General features: G+C 45.3%; 1 protein-coding gene across 4 annotated transcripts; it reads left to right on the top strand.

The window, feature by feature from the left end:
* Positions 1 to 15515: 15515 nt before the first annotated feature.
* Positions 15516 to 25726, top strand: GORAB (golgin, RAB6 interacting). 4 transcript variants are annotated; one of them, XM_049809328.1, is made up of 5 exons: positions 15516 to 15627; positions 16508 to 16868; positions 19298 to 19399; positions 21187 to 21327; positions 23955 to 25726. In XM_049809328.1, the coding sequence occupies exons 1-5, from the start codon at positions 15564 to 15566 to the stop codon at positions 24424 to 24426; spliced, it is 1140 nt and encodes a 379-aa protein (XP_049665285.1). In that variant the 5' UTR covers positions 15516 to 15563; the 3' UTR covers positions 24427 to 25726. The 4 variants fall into 4 exon arrangements, with proteins under 4 accessions (XP_049665285.1, XP_049665286.1, XP_049665287.1 ...); XM_049809329.1 differs by having other exon boundaries at positions 16508 to 16856; XM_049809330.1 differs by lacking the exon at positions 23955 to 25726 and having other exon boundaries at positions 16508 to 16856; positions 21187 to 21331.
* Positions 25727 to 27434: the final 1708 nt, after the last annotated feature.

The raw sequence follows: 27434 nt of genomic DNA on the forward strand, positions 1-27434 counted from the left end.
TAGCCCTTCTCATAAGCTAATAACTTTTGAAAACATTCACTTTTCAGGTTGAAATTTTTGCATGCCTGGACCTTACCCAGTGGAGAATTTTTTTGGAAGCTCTGAGCAAAATCCATCTAGTCCTTTTTGAGCTATGGAATAGAAGGGGAGAAAAAAATGAACATTTTTTTCAGTGGGAATATAGGTAGGGAAAAAAGGTAATGACATAATTTTTCTAAATAGATGGGTAGCAAGAGCATGTGATACCTGATGCTTGCTTTGGAAATTGATATGTTAGGCTTTGCGGAGTGCCTGGGGCATGTCCCATCAAAAAAAAATCCTATCTCTGACTTAAAAGTCTCAATGAAGCCAATGGCAGAGCCTCAAGAGAATCTGGTTGTCACCCATGAGAAGTGACTCTTGGTTGCAGGTTAAAAATAGTGGTCGGTAATTAATAACTCTTTCCTTCTGGCAGCATTTCTGAGGTACTGACAGTATTTCTCATCTCTCGTGGGGATGAAGAGTCAGTCCTGAAAAATTTTGTGAACTAAAAAACCAAAGGATAAGTTCTTTTTAGGTCAATGAAAATATTTTTCTTTGATAATTTCAAGCTTCCTGTTTTGATAGGTTTTTTCCTACAAGTGGCCTAATTCTGAAGAGAAAAGACCTTTTCAACTAAAACCCTGGGATGTGTCACTGAAGGAAATGTAAAAGCCAAACATTTGGACAATTTGGAGACACGTGTCAGGTTTTTTTTTTCAAGTTGAAACAACCGTTTGAACCACACTTGCCTGCGAAAAGTTAAATGGGCATTTTCCCACCAGCCACCGTCCCCTTCCCAAGCCCATTGCACTGGGAGTTTCCCAGCTGTCCCATGTTAGATGCTGGATAAGATGCAGTGATGGAGCAAATGAGATGGAACTGCATTGGCAGGAGTATTGTGGCTCTGAAATTTGTCCTCCTCCCCAGCCACCCCCATTGGGGTCCCTCAGGAGGGATTTCGAAGGCAGGTGGGTCCCCAGAAGATGTTGAAGATACAGATGAACCTCTACTGCAACTTTCAAAAGCATCTAGGATGATTAACAGTCTACCTCCTGATGGGGCCTTTAACCACACTGGAAAGCGGGATTTAGGCTCTTAAATTGTTTCTGTGCTTTTGAAAAAACACTTGTAGTCCTTGTCGGGATGGGTTCTTGTCAGCTGGTGGCAGTGATCAAGGAAGGACATGTGGGAGCGGGGTCAGATGGGAGTCTGGCTAGAGAAAGATGCCTTTGCAGCATCATGTCACTTGGTGTGCTGGGCTGTTTTTCAGGCAGAGCTAGAAGAAAAGGTGTCCTGGAGAAGGATGTGGAGGATGAATGGAGGCACAGACCTGCCTACGAGGAGGGCTTTATCCCTGAGACGTGGCAGATGCGCTTTGGCAATGCTAATAGTGATGAAGCAGAAGTAAATCAGCCACTCTCAACCCCTCTGTTTCCAGAAGTGGATCAAGGGGACATCTGGCACTAAAACCAGCAGTTACACTTTTTTTCCTTCCTCTCTAAAATGGGGCATTGACTGCTAAGCTTGGTTGCATGCTTATATATGGCTTCACGTTCCCCAGTGATGACTGCAGGGAGTTTCCAAAGACCAGCTGAGTTTTCTGCAGTTGTTCTCCTGCCGCAGAAGAGATGACCACTTAGGACTGTCTGCATGGCAGCTGGAGGTGTAGCCTGTGCTGCCGCATATAAGATGGCTTTTCCCTCCACTGTGCCCCTGCGTGGGGGTGTGGAGGGACTGGTGTCCTCCCCAATGCACTGTGCACGGCCCCTGGCTGGCCTGGCTGCTTTCCTTGGCATGGCAGAAGCTCGCTTGGCTCTGGCAAAAAGCTGTGTCTTGATACTGATGTAATCGAAATCCAAATATTGCTGAAGGAAGCTTATCTCCAAACATGCCCAGCTCTGGAGCCAGCATCCCCAGCACAAGCCTGCTGCCTGAGACAGCGCCAAGAGGGTTGTGTGGATGGCGTTGAATAAGTCAGCTCAAAACAATGGCTTGTAGGCATGCTGCTGAGACCTAAAAAGGAGATGAGGGCTGGAAAAGTCTGCCTTGGCTGTCAGACCCAAGGGTCTTCACTGACCTGGACCCTTGGTCTTTAGGTTTTGCTCCCTGAGGCTTTCCCAGAGAGCTGCCCTGTCAAGGTAGGGGGTAGCAAGAGGGATGTGTGCCCCAAGTGCTACCCAAATACCCTCTCTGGGGTGGCTCCAGCAACTCCAAGGAGCCCCAAAGGCAGAGGCAAAGGAAATCTTGCTCTGGGTAGCAGGCTTAATGTGTGCCCTTGCTAAGGACTGGAAACAAGGAGGGATGTAGGCTGCTAGGTAAGATTCAGACCAAATGCGCGTACCAGAAAGAAAAGACAAAAATGCTCCGTTGATTAAAAAAACCCCAAACCTTTGAAATGCTCAGAACTGTTGCCCGTGGTGTTGAGTTGGGCAAAACCAGCGTGAGCAAAGAGGGATCTGCAGGTAGGAAATGATATCAGTGCTGCTCTTGTTGAGGAAGAGGTTTAGTCCATGGAATGAAATTTTTAGAAGACTGGTGAACACTGCAAACATATTGAGTAAAAACTACTGCAGGCATAGGATGGTGGAAAGGAGCTGCAAAAGGAAGAATGTCAGAAATGTTACATTAGGTTCAATCAAAGGTTTCTGGTGTCCATCCACAGGCCGCAGCAGCTCCTTGGGGATGGAGCATATGGGATGAAGCATGTCTGCTGTGATGTTTAGAGCCAAGGGTTGCACCTGGCCTGTAATTTTCAGATAGGTCCCAACAGATCAGCCTTCCTCAAGTGTGAATCCATTCCTTCTTCATCCCTCCAAGCCATCCTCTCCTGTCAGATACAACAGGACCCTGTGTCTGTAGGAAGCAGCCTGTGGTTTTCGTGCTGCTGGCAGTGGCACAATGCTAATTTTCAGCTGCTTACCTCAAATTCCCAACGGAAGTGGAGGAAACTTCAACCGGTGCTGTTCTTGGTGGGTCCACGTTGCCAGTCTCAGTGCACGCAAAGGGGGTTTGTCACCAGGTGCTTCCCCCTGCGGTGGCATCAGGGCGTGGGGAGCCAGGCTGCTTGCAAAGACCTCACCGGTTATCTCTTGAGTAATGTACTGGTGCTGCACCGTGTGGTTGGGTTCGGACTTCCCTCCTCTCCAACTAACCTGCTCTCTCCACTCCAATTGCTTTTCCAGAGTGCGGCAGTAATCGAATGTGCAGAGGTAGCGGTGCATGGATCTGTGTCTGAGCCCCGCTCGCCTTCAGGAACCTGACGTGCTTTCGGGGGAGGGAAGAGGAGAATTGGGGGGGAAGGCTTTTACCCCCTTTTAAAAAGTAGGAACATGGGATGTGCATTAGGCTTTCTTCTCCGGAGAGTATTTCTGCGTTTCGCCTCTCACAGCTGTCCCTCGACGCACGCACACCCCGCACCCCTCCCCAGGCATTCCTGCACAAACCCCTTTTGTTCACTGCCCTCAGCCAATATACAGGCAGCAACAGCAGCCCAGATGTTCCCTATCAAACTCAGAGCCATGCCAACAAACTTTGGCACACATGAAAGTGTGCTGAGGAATGGGCCTCCGCAAATACCATTTATTTTTTTCCCCCCACCCTCCCATTCCTGCAAGTATTTTTAAATGTTAATGGCTTCCACGCTGCGACAGCCAGTGGGGGGCTGCCAAGCCAGGCTCCGGGGGCGTCTGGCAAATTAGCGGTTCAGGTATCCCCGGCGCCTTGTCGGGGCTGTGCTAACCTCGAGCCCCTACCCTGTGTTTTCCCCGATGGCTTTCCAAGGACAGGGCTGAGCTGGTGGTGTTTTCCCATGGGCGATGCTGTTTGGAGGCAGCAACTTGCAGCCCAGCCCGCGGGGGGAATGCAGACGATGCTTTGGGGAGATTTGCTGTAAATCTGTTTTCTCCTAGCACTGTCAGGGCTGGTTTGTGATGACCTAGAAAAGCATAGTTAAAGATGCTGTGTGGGCTGAGTGGCCCCTGTAGGCTTGGCTTTGTCACAAACCCAGTGCTTGGTAGGTGTGTGGAAGAGTGAGTTGGGTTTTTGGCTGGTGTGGATGGAGTTTTTCATCATCTCTTTCTCAACATCTTCCCTGCAGGCGATTCCCGCTGCCATCATTCAGCTGTGAGCCCTGGGTCATGGTGCAGATGGGGCAGACTGGGAACCGAAGAACAGCGTGGCCAGGACTCAGGACTACAAACCAGAATCAGGATGGCTTTGGCCATGAGCAGGTGGGTGAGCGCACAAGTGAAAACCTTCCTCTGTCCATACGAGCAACAAATCTACTTCTGCTGCACAATCTTGAGGCTGCGCATGTATGTGTTTCAATGGAAGAGCTCCCTGTCGCCCCGTGGTGTATAAATGTGGTTAAAAGCTGCTGCGGGCAGGAGCTGCCACCTCTACACGCTCCTGTGCAGGTTTAGCTCTGGCCCTCATTGCAGGTATTTCTCCTCCCATCTCAAATGACAGAGCCATGTCCCACCTCTCCAGCTCCACCACTGAACCTCACGCAGTCTGTGCCAGATTTGGTGCCCACTGCCCTGACTGGGGAGAGATGGGCTCAGGCAGGAGATGGCAAACGCTGCCCCTCACCCAAGCTTGCTGAAGCAAGCAAAGGTCACTTCTGCTAGAAGATCCATTCTCGTGTAATTTAAACAAAAGCAGCCCATTTGTTTCAGCACCAGGACTCTTCAAAGAGAGCCTGAACCCCCTTTTTTCCATCCACTATAATGGCAGCAATGTATTTTTTTCACTTCTCTCTCACATTGTAAAGACCGAAGCGTTTTTGCTCAAATTCAAAAAAAAAAAAAAAATTCCCATCTGGATGAAGACCAGACCTTATGAAGTTTCCACAGAGGGTGGTGAACCTCTCTCCCCAGCAGTGGGCTTATCTGAGATCATCTCCTCAAGGAGCGTGCCAAGATTTCCATACTGGAAAAAGACCCTTCTCAGAGGGTTTTGCACAAGAAGGGATGGCACGAGCCATTGCACGGTGAATTTAGCTAAGAGAGGAGGAGGCAGCAGACAAGGTCCCAGGGGAGGGAGAACAGCTACGTTTCCAGCCCGGGGTTGAACGGACATGAAGCAATGATTGTGGAGAGGTTCAGAGGAACAACCAGATGTGCATGCGATAGCCAGGACTGCGGAAGGGAGAGAAAATGGGTTTGCACAATCCAAGTGCAGGAGTCAGTTTTGGCTACAAAGACGTGCCCTGATGGGCAGCAACAACAGCTGCTGTGGAGGGCCCTGACTGGGTGAACTGGGCAGCATACTGGACTGGATGAGGGCAGGGGCTGTTTTCAGAGACACCCTCCCACACCAGGGTTGTGCCTCTGGCAGTGGTGACAGTGACCCTCAACAGACAAAGTCAGCTGCACCGTCTGTATCCTTGTCCTGGCCATGGACCTTGGAAAATAAATGTAACCTTGGACAAAAGGTTAAGATAAAGAGGTAGCAGAAGAAAAATGGTCTGAGCTGATGAAAGCCCCCTCCTTGGGGGGAGAGAGAAGAGGGAAAAGAGGTTGTGGTTATATTTTTACAAAGGATTTGTAGGGGCTATTTCTAGAAAGTGGGAGAAATTGAGCAACATCCCCTGGTCCCCTTCATTAAGGAGGGAAGGCAGCACACTGAATTTGCCATTAAAATAGTAATAATAATAAAAAAACGCCATAGCCCCTAAATTATCCTATTTAAAAATAAAATAAAATAAAAAAATAAAAGGTAGTTGCCATTTCACATGTGGTCTGGTTTAAATCCTGGGAGCAATGTGGCCCCTGAGATCTAACCTGTTGGAGTAGATCCCTGCTGTGTTCAAAGGCAATGGTGAACCCTTGAATTTGCTTTCAAACTTGGGCTGGGGTTGCTAAGGTTTTGAAGCCCTGAGCAAGTTTGGGAAGATCTCTTTTCATGACCAAGCAGTCTGTGGGAAAAATATATTGGTAGATTTGCATGAAGGGAACAGTTTGGGATGTGAGGCAAGTCTCTCCAGATGCTTGCTGGATTGTTTTGTGGCTTATGCAGAAAGTCTGCAATCTTTGCGGCTTTATATAAAACCTGGAGGACAAAGGTCCTCTCTGTAAGCGCAGACACAGTCAGATTCCCCCAAAGGAGGCTGATTTCAACAGTTGATCTTCATTTAACACTCCCAAGCCAGATGAAAAATTGCAGACTGAATCTGACCATGTGTACTTACGAGGGTTTTCTAGTTGCTGGTGCACAGGTGTTGCTACAGGGAGGATGCAGACATACCCTGATATATGCTGGCTAAATAATCCTGCTTTTCTGAGCTGGACAGTCCGTGCTGGATTAAAATGTACTGCTGGCTTGTTCTCAAAACTCAGGGTATTTGTTTGTCCTCTTCGGTTCATCTTCAGTTTCTCTGTGAGCGCATTGCTACACTGAGCACGCGGACAGGGATTGCAGAGCCTTTTCTCCTGCAAGGAGAGGAATCTGGAAACAATTACAAGCTGCTCGTGCTTAATCACTCGGGTAAATCTTAAATGCCTGTCTTAATATTTTGCAGGACTGAAGATGGCATCTGAATGTTTGTGGTACGCAGGTTACACGGCAGAGCACACAGACTTTGAGAGTTTTGCTCTGTGCACGTTTCAGGGTTGGCTGGTCCTGAGGACCCCACAGCTTCTCTGAAATTCAGGTACAATTTCAAAGAAAACCTAAAATGCAAGGGAAAAAAACCCCACCAAATATTTGCTTGATATTTGTGCAAATTGTTAGCTCAGTCATGTTCTTATGAACCTTTGCTGAACTGAACTGGAAGAGAGTATTAAATTAGTTTAAAAAAAACAAAATACAAAAAAAACCCAACCAAAAAACCAACTAAGTCCCCTGTGAAAATGAAGGCAACGAAAATAACTCACAAATCTGGGCTGAAGTCAGTCAATGACAAGACAAAACAATAGAAGTTCTTTCTTTCTTTAAATATTGAAATGTTTCACTTCAGCATTTTCAGGCTGAAGCAGTTTGCTTTATTGAAGATCATTTAGTTTGAAGCCTTCTTCCCCCCCCCCACCCCCCCCCCCGTTCATTTTCAAATGGACTAAATTTAAAAGGAAGAGAGTTGTGGGTTTTAGTTCTTTTATTTTTTTGAAAACTAGTCAGTCTCCAAGCAAATGAGAACATTTTGTTACTGGTCAAGCAAAACGGTTTTGGTTGACCAAAATGAAATGACCTTTTCTCATTATATTAAGTCTTTCCTCTTCAGCTCAGCTCCAAAACCAGAATTTTCCACCAGTAGAAGAAACCAGTCATCCTTTTTTTTCACCTTACTGCTGCAGCAGTAAAGGTCTACTTTTGGTTGGCCCTGTTTTAATCAGAGCTTGCTTTACTAACCTATCCATTTATTGCAGGCTGAGATCTGTGTGATATCAGTGTTTGTAGCCAGGGTGTGGTACAGATTGCTCTCCAACTATCTCGAATACCTCATCAAAGCGCTGCTAAGCCTCTTTGGCCATCGGCCTGCTTATTTACAGTCTTTATAGCTACAGCTCAAACCCTGTGAGTGACACTGACGCTTGGAAATCTTCATTAGTACGTGGCCCTAGTAAGCCTTGTGGGTGTCAGTTGGGTGTGCGGTCATGACAGTATTGAAAAAAACTAAAGAAAACACTCTCCTCCCAGAGAAAATGCTGAAAAATATCTTCTACACAAACATTGTGAAAGGCAGCTACTAACCGACGGGTGACTTTCCAAAGCCATGAAAGGAAGTTGCCTACTAAGGCCTCAGTGAGACCCAAGCGCTCTGCAACTCAGCAGTCTTTTGAAAACCTCCTCCCAGACCCACCCTCGGTGAGTAACAGTTCACTAAGAACACCTATAAACACATGGGGTTTCACATCTCTTTTTGTGCTTGCTGCAGAGAGAAAGCATCAACATTTTGTGAACTTTATTTCAGGAAAGACGCAACATTTCATCTTAAAGACTTCCAAATCCTAGCATGCTTTATCTGTGGGGTGGCAAGTGGCCGAGGCTGCACGTGGAAGCAGAAGACCATCCCTCAAAGCTCAGTGAGTGCTCAAGAGCTGGCTGGGCGCAGGACACGGTGCACCACAGGTAGCGTTCATTCAAGGTGATGCTGGAGTGCTGCACACAAAATTGGCCATGCTATCTCAAGAGCACTGGTTTATGGTGCTGAGGATAACCTGGCTGACTTGAGCTCCCCTAATCTCTTGTCGTGGCTGCAGCGCAGTTACCAGGCAGCTGAGGGGACAGTGAGGTCGTAACCCTGCACATCTGTCTGTTGTAGCTTAAGTGTTTGCAGGATGGGCAGGTGAAGCAAGCTAGTGCGTGTCCTGAAGAGCCTGCAGCTTGCTGGTCTCCAGATGGGTTCCTTTGCTGTGGGAGGTGCTTGGTCGTTCTTCCTTAATATTTGTGTTACAGACACGTCCAAAGACCCTGAATGAGGAGGAGGAGGCAGTGGTGCTCTGGACAAGACTCCATGGAGAAATGTCCGATATCTTACTGCAAGGATACAGAAAAAGTAAGGGGATGGCTTGTTTTGCAAATAGGCAGGTGTTGTCACACATCCTCTTTTGGCACTGAATATGTGACCTGACCTGGTTGTCCCTTCAGCCACCTGGGCTGAAAACAAGCTAAAACAGTGTAAACTAATTCAGCCCTATGTCTTCATCATGAGTGGCAGCATTTCTGGGGGATGCCACAGGATGGGAGCAGGGTCCCATGTCACTCCTTGAGGGTCACCAGCATTTCACTTGCATAAGGGAGTTGTCTCATCTCAACTTGCTGAGTTGCAGCAGTGTTGAGCTGGGAAAGGTGAGAGGACAGCATCCTCCAGCACATGGCTTGCATAGCTGGAAAGAGACGCATGAACTGGCCCTAGCACACGTTGGACTCAGCTGTCACATTGGAGGTATTTGGCACGTTATGGTAATAAAGTGATTTTCACATCATATAATACTCTACTGCAAATACATATTACAAGCACTGCTGGCTCTTGGGTTTGGCAACCATCTGTCCTTCTGTCTTGCCATGAAAAGATGATGATTTCCCACACAGACATTTGCAGAGGTGGCAGGACCTACACAGTTGGCTGGCACCAAAAGTGGTACAGCTGGTGGTGCAGATGTGCATGCCCATGAGAAGGGTGATGGGGCCATGACAGCAGTGGAAAGAGGTGGGACTGGTGTGGGAAGCATCACAGTCACAGGAACAAGACTGGAAGAGGTGTCCAGTTCTCAGCTGGGAGCCAGCACACCCTGATGGGATGTGCATTATCTCAAATGGGCCAACCAAAATGATTTAGCAAAGCAAGGTCAAAAATGTTGCACAGCAGCCTGCAAGCCTGCACCCGTGGGGTGTCTGTGGGTCCCCATCTCCTCTAGAATCTGTGTGGGGATCCAGACACCCGAAATCAACAAAAACTCATCTTGGCCATCTCATTGTCCCAGAGCTGCATTGACCTTCCCTCTGCCTTGTCCAACAGATGTTTATTGTTAAAAATACCTGGTGATGGAGCCTCTGTGGGGGTCTTAAGTCAATTCTCTCCATGTTTTGCTGCCCTAACTGCTGGGAAGCCACTATGTATCTGAGCCTGCGTCTCACTTTCTTCTTCACCTATCCAACATGGATGCTGAAAACATAACCCTTGCCTCTTCACAGCTGCGTTTTATATATTTAAAGACTATTATCATGTCTTCTCCCATACACTTCTCTCCCATCCAGACTAAACAACTGCAGTTCATTCACTTGAGCATGTAACAACAATAAGTTTGTTTGATGAAAATTCAATTTGTTTAGCGCAGTGGTTCTAATCACTCATGTTATGCCAAAGATAACAAACATTTAGCAAATTTCTCTTCAAATCTCTAGCTTTATCAACTGTTTTGACAGTTAGATTATAATTTTTACGCAAATGGTTAGAAGTAAAGCAATTGCTTTCTAATTTTTCTATATAAATGTTTGAATTACAAGTTTTACATTGAGCAATGCAATTAAAAGCACTATAGAACTGTCATGAAATATTTAACTTGGGTTTTAAAAAGTATTCTTTAAAAGATATTTTAAAACTATTTAGAAACTATCTTTTTAAAGTCATTAGCTGCAAAAATAATTCTTAAGCTATATGAAAATATATGTCAATAATTGCTCATTTCCACCTGTTTTATTGCTCAGCCCTGGTTTTGCCATCCAAAGTGGTAAATTTATAATCTTCAGGATATTTCTGGTCAGGATTTATTTTATTTTATTTTACCAGCTTTTTTCTTAAGGTGCCTTTTTTAGCCAGCTTTTAATCCTGTTGAGATTTTTTTTCATGCAAATGTTTTAAGATGAGGAATTACTAAGGAATATTTTTGTCTGTATGGAAAATCTGTCTTAAATAGTCTCAGTGAGGAAAGAAAGACAGACCCCCAAAATATCAGTAAGAATTTTAATTTTTTTAAAAAAGAAAACATTCATACTGCATGCTGAGCTTCCTTTCAGTTCAGATTTTATTTTCTGAAAGCTGAGCTTAAGGAAAATGCTCAAAAGTTGAAACAAGAAAACATGGGGTGGGGGCCTTAAAAGCTGAGATGTTTTGAGGCTCAGTTTCAAAGCAAACATATCACTGTAATGAGAAGTGTCCTGGAAAAACACGCCTCTCTCTCCACCCAGCTCTGCTTGTCACCAGCCCTGCTCAGGATGCATAGAGGAACGAGTTTAGCCCCTGCACGGTGTGGAGCCTCTGTGCCTGCGGGACCAAGTCTCCCCCCAATTTGGCTGCTGACAGCCCTGGGCACCCTTGGAAGAAAAAAAGCAGTGTCTGCAGGTCTTGATGGGCAATTTGCAGCCCACTGGAGTCCATGGCAAAAATCATACTGATTTCTGTAGCCCTGCATTGTCTTTTCATATGCCATGCCCTGGCCCTATTGAGATGTTTTGCTTTGGTCCAGCCCCACTGGTGCCATAGACAGCCCTACAGCATCCTGCAAGGAAAGAAGAGATATCTGCTAGGAGCCCTGCTAGGACATGTCCCCTCTTTTGCTGGGATTTGAGAAGTAAAATTTGGACCTTTGAAAGTAAAACAGCTGTGGCTTCAAACCAGGCCTTAGCCCAGGGGTCAAGAGATTACCCTGAAGGTCTCTGTGAAAGGTAACTCAGAGGAAGCAAGGTCACAGCCTTAAACTTGCTGCATAAGAGTCTGTCTCTTCACTGGAAAATGTATAAAGATCCACAGATCAAAAGATGTTGAAAAACATTGGTTTGTATGGTTTAAAAAGCAGGTTTCCAATGTTGGTTTTTTCACTTGGTAGCTCTTTAGATAAGTGGATCTTTTGTTTCCCTCTAAGAAATTCTTACAAACCAAAAGACTGCCTTGGTCCCAGAAATGACAGTGCTGACTTAACCCCACTAACTGGCTGGTTAAGGGGAACAGAAACTGGGGAGACAGAATAATACTGTATTTTTTAATTCCGTTTTCTCACCTCACTCCAGAATGAGAATAATTCATTTTTCAGTGGAAACACTATTTCCATTAGATATACCTGCATTTTTGTACAAATCCTCACGCCAGCCCATTGCAGTATGGATGGTAACTGCAGGACAACGCTAGGGCTGTGTTGTCCCGGTGTTAGAGGGGTTTGAATCGCTGGCTACGGTTTTGCATCCGGAATAAAGCAGCCAAGGGGCAGAGTAAAACACACAGCACTCACTGTTAACCTCCTCCAGAGCTGTAACACCGTTATATATCTTGTTGCACTCAGAGCCCCAGCTTGCTGTGGGCTGAGCTCTGGGTTCCAAATGCAGCTATGGCCTTGAGCACCTGGTTAGGAGAAGGCTGGTGCTGAGCCAGGCATCCTGGCACTTCCCTGGCTCTGCCCAGTATGGCCCTATTAAAGAACAGGGCGTTAGCACATGGTTGAGGTTAAAGACATGCTCGTATGCTGTTTTGGATCTGGGCCTGGGGGCCAGGCTCAGCCAAGCTAATTTCCACCTTGGTTTCTGTGTCTGGTGTTTCCTAATGGACAACTCTCAACCTTCAGGGTATTTAACCAGTAAAAAACCCCCACTGCACAGAGACCAGTATCGATACAAGGCTTGAGGCAGAATCTAATTCACCACCCACTGAAAAATGGGCAAAACTAGATTGCCTTTAATGGGCTGTAGAGAAGTTTTAGCTCCGTACACGGGTATTTGCAGCCTCAACACCTGAAGTGCCCTCTTGCTTTCAGTGCCATGCTGAGAAATTAAATTACTCATCTCAGGCTTGGAAGCTGCCTGGACAGTTCAGCAGAGGATTCAGTGAAAGAAACTTTCATAGCATAGATGTCAAAATCATCCTTTAAAGGACAAATTAAACCATGAGTTATTCTCAAAAGGCAGGACTTGATCCTTGCTCACACAGTGCCATGGCTCATGTGGACATGGTCGTTCTTCCTAAGCTAGCCTGTGTTATGCTCTGGTACAAGATGGGATAGTATTAATGTGCATACAGTTTGATAGATTTTTTTCATTAGAAAGAGAAATAAATGGATTTAGGAATTTTCGCCTCTGTTTCTTTCAGGATGGTTTTTCCCTGGGTCTCTTGAATTATATGTCAAAGTCCTTGGGAGCTTATGACAGGGTCTGAAACACAAGCAGAAGTGGAACTGTCCTTCCCTATACACGTCTTTCCCTGTCTCACATTAGGGCTCAGTCTTTAACTGGGAGAGTGTTCTTTTGTGTGTTGCTGTGACAGTGCAGAGAGTGGTGAGCAGAATCAGGTTAAAAACATACATCTAAGTCAGGGAGTCCCTTGCTGGAAGAGCTTATTTGGCTCTTAAAAGCCCCAAAAGTTTTCAGTAAGAACTAAACCGATGCAAATTGAAGTTATGTCCTGGTACAAATTGTATCTGTCCTGGGTTGAAATGTCATCTGAGGTCTGACCCTGAGGTCTGACCTGGAGAGTCCAATTTGCTAGCCATTGATGACACTTCCACACTGATTTGGGAATTGCACAAGAAAGGATGTTTTTGTGATCTGTTGGTCCTTCCTGCTTCTAGAGCCAGCAGACTCCAGGTCAATTAGACCAATAGAAAATGGATGCAGCAGTCATGGAGGTCTCCAGGCCTGCTAGCAAGACAGCAGCTCTTGAAGCACAAAAAGATACAGGACTCAAATCCGTCCCCAGATGTAAAAGAAAGGTTTGCATTGTTGCTTGGGATAGGGTTCCAGGGGATGGAAAAGGTTTCTATTTTCTCTTCATCTGGCCTTGTCCAGCCTGTGTTGTAGCAACGTTTGCTTGGAAAACACTTTATTCCTAGGTGGCAAATATTCAGTGCCATGTTATGCTCACAGGACTTCAATCAGCCACAGAACACAGCTAGCCTCCGTTTTCTAAATCTGCTGTTGGTAAATGCCCCGTGAAATGACTTCACTGCGTTATAATTGTTCCTGGAGAAAACTGGCCCAACGGCTGGTAATTAAACCTTTGGCTGATGGAAACTGTTAAAATGGATTGCTGCTTTGCCTATAGCGTTATAGTTAACAACTCCAAAGTCTTTATACTTTTTCTGTAAAACACGTGGAAGTTTTATGCCTGGAATATCTGAGGCAATAAAGTGAATATGGTGCTTCATTTTTGTTTGTAGCATTAAAACTTGGAAGAGAAGAACGAACTAAGGTTCAAGAATGAGATCTGGCATTTGTACTTCATAAAGCACATTCGGTTCATATCTGTGGGTTCAGTACTGCCCATTACAGTGATTTAGATACCAGGGCAGATTTAGATTCCCAAATCCTGTACAGGCATCCAAAAGTGAGTTAGGTGCCTACACCTTTTTGTGGGGCTGGCCAATGCTGATTCATTGTAAAATTCAAGCTGACACCTGGTTCTGCTGTCTGGACTCCCTGGAGTTTGAGAGCATTTGAGTCAAGGTTGGATTATGGTTCTCATTCAGATCTCTTCTGTGGCTGGTCAGGTTTCCTGGAGGAAGCCATAATCCCGTCTGGGCATCCTTTCGCATCCCTCAGCCCCCAGACTCACCCAGGAAGGACCTCCCAGTCAGCGCCGACAGAATCAAGATAACCACGCTCCCCTTCTCTTCTGCTGGATGCCCGTGATGCTTCCACTCGGTATCAAGGCCTACAGCTAAGCAGCGGGTGAAAAACCGTAGCACTTCTGTTCCTTGAAGGTACTCAGCCAAATCCGATCAGAAACACTTAACGCCTGCCAGTGAGTGGCAGTTCAGGACCGCTTCTCCTCTGACCGGGGCTGGTATTTATGGGACGCGTTAGTCACGCAGGAGCTGTTAAAAGTGCTGCTGCGATAAATTGCAAAGTCATACGTGGTCATCGAGTTATGAGTTTGCTCTGGGAGACAGCAATACTTCAGAGCTTGCCTAATCCCTTACAGATTGGAAACGGGGAGGGATGTGGTTAGGCACTGAAAACGTCCCCGTTTTATTGCCAATGATGTATTATTTAAGCCTCCAGTCCCCTGGACTGCTTCAGCTAAGCCTGGGGCTCGTGCCCTTGTGTTCCGGCCGGCTTTCTCCCGGTGGGAGGTAAGCTCGTCTGCAAGACCCCTGATAGGCTTAAAGCAGCCACAAGAGTTTGGGCTGGATGGAAAAAACCGCTTGTTTTCATGGCTACTGAGAGAATATTGCTGTATGTTGCAGGATCTTTTCAGTTTATACCTAAGGACTGAAGTATGCGTGTGCATCCTTGCACATAATAGCCAAAGCAGACCTTCAGAAACATCAGTATGGGCAAAATACTACTTTTCCTTGCTGATTTCCCCACTGTTAACTTATTAAACCTCATCAGCACCTAGCTGTGCACATGTCCCTGCCTCATAGCTCCCTTACTACACGGGTCCCAAACACATGCTCTGTACGCCCTGCAAACACAGCTCCAGATGCGCTGGAGCAGGCATCTCGCCTTCTCTTCTACCTACCTAATGACAAACTGTAAATGACCAAGGAGTCGTGGTGATGTTCCTTCAAGCTTGCTTTATTTGGGAGCGGCTCCTCTTCTTCATTTACGCCTAATTAGCTGGGACTGGCTGAGCTCTTTACGGCATTAACATTCTTAGGAGCACCTGGGATGCGCCCCATACAGCACACCGCGCACGGCACGGCTGCCCACGCCGTGTGCCGACCCCGCGGCAGCCCTGCTGCACGGCCAGCCTTCCCTGCAGCCCCTCTGCCGCGCCAGGAGCACCGCGGACGTGACTGCCCGGCGGACCCACCGACGGGGCGCTGGGCCTGTCCACCCGCTGAGGAGCCTTGGTGCGGCCCGGCAGCCGGAGGCGGCCCGCGGCCTCCGCGCCCTGTCCCCTCCGGAGCCCGGCGAGCCCCCCGCCAAGGGCCGGCCCCGCTCTCTCCTGCTCAAGACCCGCTCCCCCCGCCCGCGGCCTACCCCTCCCCGTCTCCTCCGGGCGCCATCTTCCCCGCCCCGCCGCCGCGTTGCCGTGGAGACGCGAGGCCCCCCGGCGCGGCCGGCCGGGGCTGTCCGCGGCGTTTGCCTGCGGCGAGCGGGCGGCGGTGGCGGGGCAGCCTCGGGCCCTGCCTGCCGCGGCGCCCCGTCAGCGGAAGGAGGAAGGAAGCGCCATGGCCGAGGCCTGGGCTGGCTTCTCGCAGGAGGAGCTGCGGCGCCTGCGGGGCCAGCGCCCAGGTACGGACCGCGACCGGGCTCTGGCGGGGGCCGGGGCTCGGGACCGGGCCGGCCGCAGCGCCCGCCCCGGTTGGCGGGGGGGCAGCGGGCCCGGGAGCGGCGCGGAGGAGCCTCCGGGCCCTCGGCACCCCGTCAGCCCCCGCAGCCGCTCCTGCATCCCTTCGTCCCCTCAGCCTCCCCGCGCCCTCAGCCCCCTGCGTCCGCACCTCTGTCCATCCCCTCAGCTCATCCGATCCATCCCCGTATCAAACACGTCAGCTTCTCCAGGAAGCCCCTCGTTTCCCCCAGCCAGTCCCTCGGCCCCTCCCGTCCAGGCCCCATCTCTCACTACTCCCCTCAGTCTCCCACCCAGCCCATCTGTCTCTCCACCCGCAGCTTCTTTGTCACATTTCCAGACTCTCCGGCCCCTTGTTCTGCAGCCACATCTGCCTGTCTGCTAGCCCAGTCGTGTTTCCAGCCTCCTCTTTGCCCATCTGTCACCATGTTCTTGCCCATTCTTCACTTTACAAACCCCCAGTTTTCCCACCAGGCTGCCCGGCACCCTTTTTTAGCCCTAGATCGCTCTCTCTATGAGTCCCTCAAGAGTTGCCTCACTCCTATCTATGGCTTCTCCTTTAGTCCCACAGTCCAGGCCCCTTATTCCTCCCTGTCCTCATTTCGGATGCTCACATCCTTCAAAACTCCCGATTCTTAGGCTAACAAAACATTCCCAGGTTCCTGGTTTCCCCCCCCCCCATTGCTTTCCCTTGACACCCTGACGTGTCTTTTCCTTATGTTGGTTTTGTACCAATTTGCTTGCCCGGAAAAGCTAATTCACAGAGTCTGTCTTTGATCTTAAGATTTGGTTTTAATCCTGTTTCTCCCTCTCGCCCATTGATAGATTTGTATGAACCCTTGGAGCAGCAGCATCGCCCCCACACTGTGAACAAGAGTCGGAAGCAATTGCAACGAGAAAAAGCCCTCCAGCAGCAATGTCAGAAGCTGGGACTGCAGGGTGGAGCAGCCTCTGTTCCTCCTGAACAGTTGCTTTCTGTACCAAAACACAAGCCTTGTCATCCTCAGCAGCCTATGCCACCGCCTCATCCTCCTTCAGCAGGAGATGAAAAGCAAAATGACAACCGAGACCAGCAGAAGGAAGTGACACCGGTAGATCCCTGTAATGGCAGTGACAATGGCCAGACCCGCCCTGCAAAGCCAAACTCCAAAGTGGAGAAAAAGAAAGTGGAATTGTTAGTAAGTCGGTAAAATCACAGGATGGGTTTTATTATTTTGTATTGATTCATTCTTTGGTTGTGAAGTAAAGTGAACTTTTCTGTATCTAATAGGAAGGTTTGAGAGATCATGTTTGCTTCCTCTGCATTGAACCTTTGTTCTTCATCTCTAGTTGGGTTCAACCTGATTCAGGACCAAATTCTGTAGTGTAATCCATGCAGATACATACCGTGCTGTCTTCAGATAATTTCCTATGGCAGTGGGACTGTACATCATAAAGCGCCCAAGACGCAGGACTGTCTTAATGGTTTATGAAGACTTAATCTCACCATACGGCTGTGCAGACAAGTCAGCAGCCACAACAAAAAGTCCTTTTTTGGAGTAGATACGCTGTGATTTGTGTAACTTTGTGTTCCCCTTTACAATATTGCTGCAGATTTGTTAATGCCAAAAGTGTTGGTAAGGAGATAAAACTTGAGGTTTAAGCAGTTCTCTAGCTTTATGATTCAAGATGATACTAATCTCGAGGCTCTCACCCTGTGCATCAGCACACAGTGGGGTGCCTGTCTCCCTCAGAAGCATCAAACATACATGTGAGAGGGAGAAAGGAAAAAGTAGTGAACTTGGCTCCCTGGGAGTCTGATTGAATGTGGCAATTACTTAGTTCATCATTCAGAATTCAGATAGTAGCCTATAAAAGAAAGCTGCTGTCTAAATGCTAGAGAGGGCAGGCATTTCCAATATGAGAAATTGCTTGTTTTTACCTCTTCACTTTTGTTTTCCCATCTGTATCCAAGTGCTAATTTTCTTTATTTTTTCCTCAGCGGGCAAAGCAAAGTGTGAGGGGCAAAAAGATTAATTCTTTTTCTAGGGCATATAGTTTATTTTTAAAATGCTTTAACAGTGCTGCTCCAGCCTTGAGTTCCTATGCAGGTCCAAACTTTTCTGCCCAATATAACCAACAAACACTAGCTGGCCACCAGACTTCCATGCATCATTTATGTTCCCCCAGAACAGGGATCAGCAGCTTTCCAAGTGTGGTGTGCCAGACCCTACCTCTGGTTAGATCTCTCTGGTTAGATCTGTCAGAGGGGACTGAAGGTGTTTCCCGCTGGAGAGGCAGGACTGTGGCAGTCAGCAGCACTTGTGTGTGGGAGCACCCTGTGGCTTCACTCGAATTCAAAACTCAAAAGGATCTGGGAGTTTTTGTTTTGCAGAGATGTGCCTTGAGAGGCTGCGGCTGCTGGCCGTGCTGCCTGCCATTTACCTGCCTAGCTCCTAGCTGGGATCACCTACCTGCAGATAGCTGTCCCTTCACCAGAATAGCAGCACTTTGAAAAGCAGTGCCAAATTCCTCCTGTGGGTGCAGCTCACCACTAGTACTGGCTGTTCAGCTCCTTCCTGGTGGTGAAAAGTACAGACAGTATTTGACTGGGGAGAAGATAGCTCAAGGTTTACAGAGAAGTTTTTCACTCTGGGGGGAGGAAATGACATTTAGCTGCAACAACCACCTCCTGAATCTGCTGAACTCATCTCAGCCTGTGCACTTGAATTTAAATCTTATTAAAAATATTTCTCTATATGATGTTTTAGGAATAGGGTGATGAGGAGAAGTCTGAAGATATATTCTTGTGCAGAAGTGGTTGTTAAGATTAACATGGCTGAGTTACTTGGGTATTTTTAAGCTAAGCTATTTTTAAGCTGAGACTTCTTCAGAGAGGGCATGAAGAATACAACAGAGTGGAAAAGCAGCAGAACAGGTTTTTTTTACTCCTTAATCTTGCCCAGTTGTGTTGACGGAGGTTGTCCCCTCTCACCTGAGACTTTGCCTTCCATCCTCTGGGGCTGGTTGTATCTCTTAGTAGATGTAGCCCAGGAAATGGTACCTGTATAACTCCTTCCTAGTGGGGAAAGTGAATTCTTGTTCTTCCTTGTGGCTCATTTTCATTGTAACTTTTACCAGTCTTTCATTTGTATCAGTTTAATTATTTGGGGGCTGTATTGTAAAGCAGACCTGTGAAAGGATCCGTTTTATGGAAAAAACGTTTCCAAAAAAGAGGCTGTGTTGGCAGACTGAACAGATGGGGACTTGTAGCAGCCAGTAAGAAACTTGAAACTGCTTCTACCTAGTGGGGAAGCACATCCTTTAAATGAAAAATTCCATACATTTCTGAAAAAGTGCTGTATGCTCTTTCTTCCAGCAAAGTGGAATTAACCAGCAGCTTACTTGTTTATGAAGATTTTTTGTTCTGATCAGCAGATTTCATCTGGAAATGTTTTATTGGTCTGAATGACTTTTTGCAGATGATTCTTCTTTCCTCAGAACTGAAGCCTTTTTATTGTTCCTTTGACACTTTTAGTTTGTTCCAGGAAATATGATGGTGAATATTTGTGTCATTTGGGGTACAAGGAGAGAGATGAACCTTCTATTAATTTTGATCTTTTTGTCAATGAGCAGGCAGGAAAAATCACGATGGGAAATCCTCCAGCAAGAGCAGCGGCTGATAGAAGAGAAGAATAAACGCAAGAAGGCACTCCTGGCCAAAGCTATTGCTGAGAGGTAAGGGGCTATGCTGCGGCCTGGACTGAGGCTGAGGAAGGGATTACTTTTCATCTGCAACCAGTTGCCCATCTTCTATTTAAATCTCACTTTTTCCTCCTCTCTGTGCTCTGTATGTACTGCTCCACAAGTGAGCAGCTGTGATCGACATTTCCCTTTGATGAGAAGTGCTGGCTAAGAAGTTGCGACTGAGCTTTTCACACTTCCAAAGCTGCATCTCTGTGTGCAGATGGAAAACTTATTACACAGTTCAAGAATTAGCTGAAGTCCTTGTGCCTGTTAGTGAGGGCATGTTTGGAAGTTGGGGTGCTTGGATGCTTATCCCTGTTGTGTTCCTGATTTGTTTTGACTGGACTTAAGGAAAGTTTATTTGATTCCAAACCTATGAAGGGAAATTATAGCTACTTCTGTTTGGGGTTTTGACTCTTACTAGTATGTGAAAGTGTTGAAAAGAGAAGATGATCAACTTTAAGTTTAAGAAGGTACTGTTTTACCACTGGCTGATTAGAAATTATAAAAATTCACAGGTTCTCACAGATGTTATCTCTCGCTCTTCAGGTGACCAGACTTTAAGGCATTGTACAGTGTTGTCCACCAAGGTAGTTTAAGACTACGGGGAAGGCAAGGTTTGTAGGAAAGGATGTTGGAGCAGCTGATGACACTAGATCAAGTAAGGAGATGCAAAGCTTTCATGGTCACAGTGCTCTCCCAGACATGTATTATGGTCTGCCCATCAAAGCTCTTGAGTAGCACAGGTGAACATAGCCGGTACTGTGCAGAACGTTCTCTTTGAGGTTCTGAAGATTTCGTTTTGCTTTGCCTGGCAGAGATAAAACACAAGTAGATTTGGTCTGAGTCACTGTAGGACAGCAAACGTGGGTGTGACCACCAGGCTGGGTTCTTCCTCCTGGAAGCAGAGGGGAGAGAGGAGGACTTGGAAGGTGATAGCTAGGGAGTTATGTCTGACGTTCGAAGGCCTTCTTCAGGCTCTAAGCAATACTACAGGAGTCTTTCTCTCCACCTGCTTTAGGTGGTCTAATGAGAGATGGTGTCACTGCCTACACACCTAGTGTTGCTATAAAGTACCTGCTTTGGGGTGTAAAGCAGTGGCTGAAAAGCATGGCTTTGCTGGTGGGGGTGAATGACAGTAAAGTGACCTGGTGTAAAAGCTTGTTGAAGGTTGCTTGGGAGTGAAATCCATCAACACTTGCTGCCCTTAGCAACATTTAGTTTTCAGAACTAAGGAATGAATAGGCTGAGTTGAAAAAGGTTACATAAGGCTTGATTGAAATCCTTTGTGTTTGATGTAAAAGTTTCCATTGACTTCATTGGGATTTGGCTAGGCCTTTGGGGAATAATTTTACAAAATGGAAATCAAGCTTAGGTTAGGTGACTTTTTGGCCCCTACTAACTGGGCTTCTTTGAAAGGGGATATTTGCAGGGCTAAATACCCTTCCCCCTCTTGCTCCCCCCCAAGCCATTTCCTGTTTCCTTACACTGAGAACTACTTAGATACAGCAGCTTCTTGTGTGTTTCCACAGTGAAGAAACACAATCCATTTTAGGCACTTTGATTATAGTCATTACGTAATTTTGCCGTAGTCTTTTAATAGCAGGCATTTTAGATCCCTGTGGATATTAAAAAAGATCAAAAGTCTTAAATCATAAAGGAGAAACCTTCTGAATAGCTCTTAAGGAAGTTAGTTGCTCTGCAAATGAAATGGGGCCCACTATGTCAAGAAGAGAGGCTTGAAAAGAAAAAGAAAAAAAAGCATCTTCCTTTTGCAGATCCAAAAGAACTCAAGCTGAAACAGTGAAACTAAAACGGATTCAGAAAGAGTTACAAGCTCTGGATGACATGGTATCTGCTGACATTGGCATCCTGCGGAACCGCATTGATCAGGCCAGCTTGGACTACTCCTATGCCCGGTAAGCGACAGACAGGGAGGAGGGAATAGCCAGCCCTGCCTGAATGGAGGGAGAAAATGCTGCTTCCTGTCACTGAAGCTGTAATGGAGTTAATGTCATTGTAATAATGTATAGTTAAAGCGGTGACAGTCTGGGGGGGACTTTCAAATCTTGAGGTAAAAGCATGCTTTTTATTTCCTAATTTTTCCCTTGGAATCTGGAAACTGAAGTAGGTTTTCTGACTGCAGACTGCGCTTCCAGCTTTGTGCTGTCACGAGACATACTTGCTGCTTTAACTGTGCAGTTGTCCGTAAGCCCTGCTTTATTGTTTCAAGGTTGTTTATTTCTTCTCAGGGGGAAAGAGTTTTTTTAAAAGTCCTAAAATGAAAGTCCTTTTCAGGGAAACTTGCTTGTTGATGACAGCTCTGGTCTTGTTGGAATCAGTGGGACCAATTAAGCTTAAAACATATAATACTGCTGAAGTGCTTTTGGAACTGGGACCAAAAATTGAAGGAAAGAGGAAGCTTTCACCCTTCACAATGTGCCTTTAATCACTCTGGTTCTGATGAGTTCCTTAAATGCAAGAAATTAATCGGAACACCCTATTAGCTGTGGGTAAACCACAACATCAGTAGATAAACATCAGCACGTTTATGTAGCCGTTTAATAAAATGGAACTGTTCGGTTGCGGTTTTTGGTTCACGATTCAATGTGTTAAATGTGTATTTCTCCTTATGACTTCTGCTATACGTTGACCACAGGCCAATAAACATGGTAATTAGTCTTTAAAAAAATAGCAGTGGTAGCTAAAAAATAAGGATTTCTTTTGTGTAGTTATCATTTGAAATATTTAAGATTAACTGTAGTTTCAGTAGCTGAGTGTATATGAATACAGAATTTCATATCCTCAAGAGGAAAAACATTTCAATGTATTTTAGGTTTAAGTCTGGTTTCTAAAACCAGTAAATGCTCCTGGGAATTTCCTTAACAAAATTTTGAAATAATGTGCCTATTTGAAATGGTTAATGGCACAAGTGTTAATAACACAAGCAGCTCTGACATTTGGAAAGTAGTTTTTAATTGAAGATAACAAAAGGGGATGCTGGTAGGACAAAGGGGATAAACTTTACAAAATACTTAATGACTTCCATGAACTTAGTAAGTCTTTCTGAGGGAGGGATTTGGAAATGTGAGTTAGATACTTCCAGTGTTGTAGTTTTTATGCATTACGAGCCAAAACTGATTAAGTGGTGCCTTTTTAAGTATTTTTTTTAGTTCTTGTCTTATGTTTTAGGGCTAAAACACAAATAATTTCAGTGGGTCAAAAAGTGAGATATTAAATAGACCTGAGCACATACATAGTTAGGGGCATTTGACAATTGCTGTGGAATGGAATTTTTGTAAATATGTTGTGAAGAATATGTGTGAATTCAGCCCAAATGTTTAACTGTGCAGAATTTTTCAGCATAGCATTAGTTCTTCCATTTCAGATACCTGACCCAAGGAAATCTTGACTTTCTAGTGAGGGAAACTTAAGCAGGCATCTTCTGCCCACTGCAGACACAGCCTTTACAGCTGGGTCAAAGTTTTGTGATTATATAAAAGAACATATTTTGCAAGGCTTTTCTATGTCTTATTTCTTCCTGTTTCCCTAAGCAAAGGATCTCTCCTTTCTGTTGCTTTGTTTTACCAGATATTTGAATCTGGTTTTATAAAACAGCTGGATTCTTTATTCAACCACCTTACTAATACTAGTTTTATGAATGCTCTGTAAGGTACATCGCATAGTCATTCTGCAAAAGCTTTTGCATGTTTCCTTTCCTGGTGAGCAAGATTGCATCTATCTTTCTATTAATTAAATCAGAATTAATATACAGATTCACTGAATGTAGTGGAAGATGCATCACTAATGTGGAGACCAACCATTAAAGTGCTAGATATCCCAGATGTGTTAACCTCAATAAATATTTGGAATATTTCCTTTTTGCTATATTTGTCATGACAGGAAGTGCAAATTGGCAGGAGGTGTGTGTCGGGGGGATGCTTACAATAAAATTCTACATCTGTTGCCACGCAGAAGTTGTGATCACTATTGATGTCATATGCTGTGTCAATCTGTGCTGCTCATGATTTTCTGAACATATATATGGGTGGCCGGAAGAGTACACTTCTAGACAAGATCCGAATGTAAATGTGTGTAGCACCATTGTAGCATCTCTATCTGTCGAGTGGATGGTTGGATTAGAAAAAAACATGAAACTGTTTTGCAGTGTTCCAGTTCACTAGATAGGTGTTCACTAGAAGCATGAAACCACTACAATTTCTGATGGTTTCTTTCTGCTGCTAGTGATACATATCTTAAAACAGGCAGTAAAAATGCGTGTTCATGATTCAATCTGTAGATTTCAGATGAGCATATGAACTCTTGGAATACAGCAGCAGTGGAGGCTAGTGTGTCAAGAGGAAAAGATTTGATCAATTCACACTTATTTTCTTCCCTCTTACTAATGTATCAGCATGTCGTGAATAGCTGGTGTAATGCATGGCAGAGCACATTGCATTTCAGGGATGCTTAAAGTATCTGTCCATGTGTCAGATTGTAAAGTACTTTGAGAATTAACCCACTAGAAATGATGATGATTTTGCAGGAAGCGGTATGATAAGGCTGAGTCGGAATATGTGGCAGCCAAGCTGGACCTCCAACACAAGACGGAGATTAAGGAGCACCTCACGGAGCACCTGTGCACGATCATACAGCAGAATGAGCTCCGCAAGGCCAGGAAGCTGGAGGAATTAATGCAGCAGCTGGAAGTGGAGGCAGATGAGGAAAATCTGGAACTTGAGATAGAGGTGGAGCGGATGCTGCAGCAGCAGGAGGCAGAAGCAGGGAGACAAGCCAGCCAGTCACACAGTCATGCTGGGACAGCTAAGGAAAACCCCACTCCCAGTGTTACAGCACGGGAGAGTGAGCATGCTAACCATGCTGTTGGTTCTCCTGCTATTTCTGAACAGTTGGTTCAGTCTCAAAACTCTGGTACCAAATCCCCCTCCAATATGGACAGCCAAACTCAAGCAGTAAATGTGACTCCAGGAAACTCCCCAGCTTGTTCTGGTACATGACTACTATATTCAGATAAGCCAGCCGGTTATGGATGATATACTCTCTGCAGGCTTGCGTGCTGTATGTTATATCTGGGCTTCTGCAGTGCCAGTAATATGCACGTCATTTCTCTTTTCCTTTAATATTGTTTTCAAATGTTAAAGGCTCTTTTTTCACAAGACTCCCATTTGGGGTTCACCATCTGTCATCACCATTCTGGTTTAAGTTCATGTTCTAATGCCCAGCTCTTCATGAGGCTTTGTACCTTCCTGAAACAGTGTACTTGGATGCGAACAGCGGGGTTTTTCCAAAGGCTTTCAGCATATTGATATCACAGATACCTGTTCCAAGCAGCGTGCAAGAGAGAGGTATCTACAGGAGAAAACATCACAACTTGGTCTGCTTCTGAACACATTCTGTCCCCTGACAACTGCAATGGGATGTTTGTCTTCCTTTGCATCCATAAGGGATTAGTTTTCAACAGTTGTTAGTCCTGTGAAACCCAAGTGCTGACTTTAATTGTCTTCGTAGCTGATACTCTTTCCTGTACCTGATTTAAAGGAAATTCACATATTGAGGCAAATTGCAAAGTCAGTTGTAGTATTTCCTATTTATCACTTTGCCTATTTCTTTCAGGTAATGCTAGATCACACAAAGCTATACATTGATAATGTTATTATCTATGAAATCACAGCAGATATGATTTAATAAAAATGATGGGTTACAGTTTAAAACATTGCAGTATATATGACATAGAAGTAGAAACACACAAAAGAGAGTGTGTAACAATTAAAGCTGTTCCATTACAAACATTTTTCTCTGTCGTAGTTGCCTCAAAGTTCCAATAATTAGCCAGGGATCTTGTAACAAATAATCCCCACAGTATATTGGAAGTGAGCCCATTTTCATAAAATATTCAATGCATTTTCTTGCCTGAAGACTGGGTTTGTACCCCACAAGAAGTTCAGCTGGTTTTCTCTGTTGCTGTTGAAAGGCTTTAAAAAGCTATTCCAGGTGGAGAAAGTCTCAGGAATTAAAATTAAGGACATAGGAAAACCTCCCATAGACCAATTGCAGCTGCAAACCGTGGGGACTGCATTCATAGTTAAGCGCTTTGTAACAGAGGAAGGCTGCTTCCATTGTGGAAATGGTTTCTGTAATACCTGACCTGAACATGTCAGTCAGAGTTTATGAATGAGTTACTGAAATGATGCCATCAAGTATATAAATGGGACACTGATTGTCTTTATGGCTTTAATAGTGGAAAAACGTGTCACTACATTTCATTTTTATTCTATTAATAAATCGATGCATCTTCTACGCAGTGTGTTTACTTTCAGTTGTGATATCTGATACTATTACATGTATCCAAGACTGGTTTTCCACAGGAGGTGATAAATGACAGAATCAGATATATCCTGGCAACTTTCTGCTGTGTGAAAGTAAAACCTCAAAAAAGGCTGTTCCCAAATACAAAAATGTATGAAGTAAGGACATGGCAGGATACAGCTTGGCAGAAATCTTTTCAGCTAAGTGTGGCCCAAGGCAGCAGTGGAAAATCTCTACTGGTGCCTCCCATACACAGGAGAAAGAGGGATAAATCTGTTCCTAGAGAAGCCGGTCATAATCAGAGCTGATTGAAGTTAGAAAACTCCAAAGTAACATTTGAGGTATGTATGAAGCGTTGCTCTGTTGTTGCTGATGCACTGCATTCCTTGTTATTTTGCTGGAAGACCTGGCCTAAAAGCTGAAGATTTGATTGTATTGTGAGAAAATTCTGACTGACTTCCTTTGCTCTGTCTGCAGTTGCAGAACAGCTTGTAGCAACCTGATTATGGTTTTCAAAACTGGATACCAGTAAGTGTAATAATAATTTAATTCTACCATTCTTGTTTCCATCTTCTGCAGCTGTCCCCAGTTGCTCCTCAAGAGATTCTAAGTCCTAGTGGATAGGTCTGTTCCTCATTACAGTTCTATTCAGCTCATCAGGGGACATACAGAAGAGCATCTGACAGAAGAGTTGAATTGTAATGGTATTTACAGAAAGCACATGCATACCATTTTGCATAGAATTTGTCGTTCTCTAGTAGGCTAAAATGTGGTTAAGATAGTCCTACTAATTGCACCTTTTTGTCACAGGTAAGATTATTGTTTGAACTCCTCAAACCAAAAAAGGCAAAAAATCCTAAGTCCAAAGATCTTTTTGACAACTACTTAAGAATATGAGTTGCCTAGAAGGGAGTAAGTTTGTATCCAACAAAATTACTTAAAAGCTGAAAAATTCTCATGTGCCATCCTGATAGTACTGGTGCTGTTTCTGCCTGACAGGGAAGATGTTAGAGTCAGCAGTTTCTGTTCTCTTATAAGTGCTTCATCGAAGTTCTGGCCAGTTCTGTCTTTAACGTCTGAGCTTGCAAAATGAAGTGAACTGGCTGGAAGCCACATGAAACAGCCATATGAAATAACAATAGGCAGCCTAGCATTTAGTTGCTCTCACTAGGCAGGGAGCTCAAGAGTTAAATTGTTTGATCTGAGTTATGAAGCCTTTCTCTGACGTGTGATATAAACCACTACCATGGTGTCAGTTCCACTTTGGAAGTTCGCAAATGTTTTGATGGGTGCCAGTGTGCCGGTTTAACAGTCCCCCTATGCCGGAGCCAAGCAGTCCAGTCGTAATTGTAACAACATGTGTGCTGGTCAGAAATGCCAGGATACGATTTTGGTGCAACAAAAGAGTTGGGTTTTTTCCTTGTTTTTCCTTGAAGGAAAGAGAACAGTTGGAATTGAAGCTCTTCAAGCAAAAGCCACTTCTACCTTTGTAGTTGCTGATGCATCTTACGTTTGACTCTGCTGTCACTGGAGTGCAGTGAAGGCAGGTGTGCTGTCCACTCAGCTAGCATGTCGTATCTCTTCAGAAAAATGGAAAAATTAGAGGTTCAGCATAGATCAGGAATGAGTGGGCAGATTTTTAAGTGAGAGCCTCTTACGGGTAGAGGTAGAAGTCTGAATGTGAAGCATGCTGGGGTTG

Source organism: Accipiter gentilis, chromosome 8 (assembly GCF_929443795.1).
Source record: "Accipiter gentilis chromosome 8, bAccGen1.1, whole genome shotgun sequence".
Classification (NCBI taxonomy): domain Eukaryota; kingdom Metazoa; phylum Chordata; class Aves; order Accipitriformes; family Accipitridae; genus Astur; species Astur gentilis.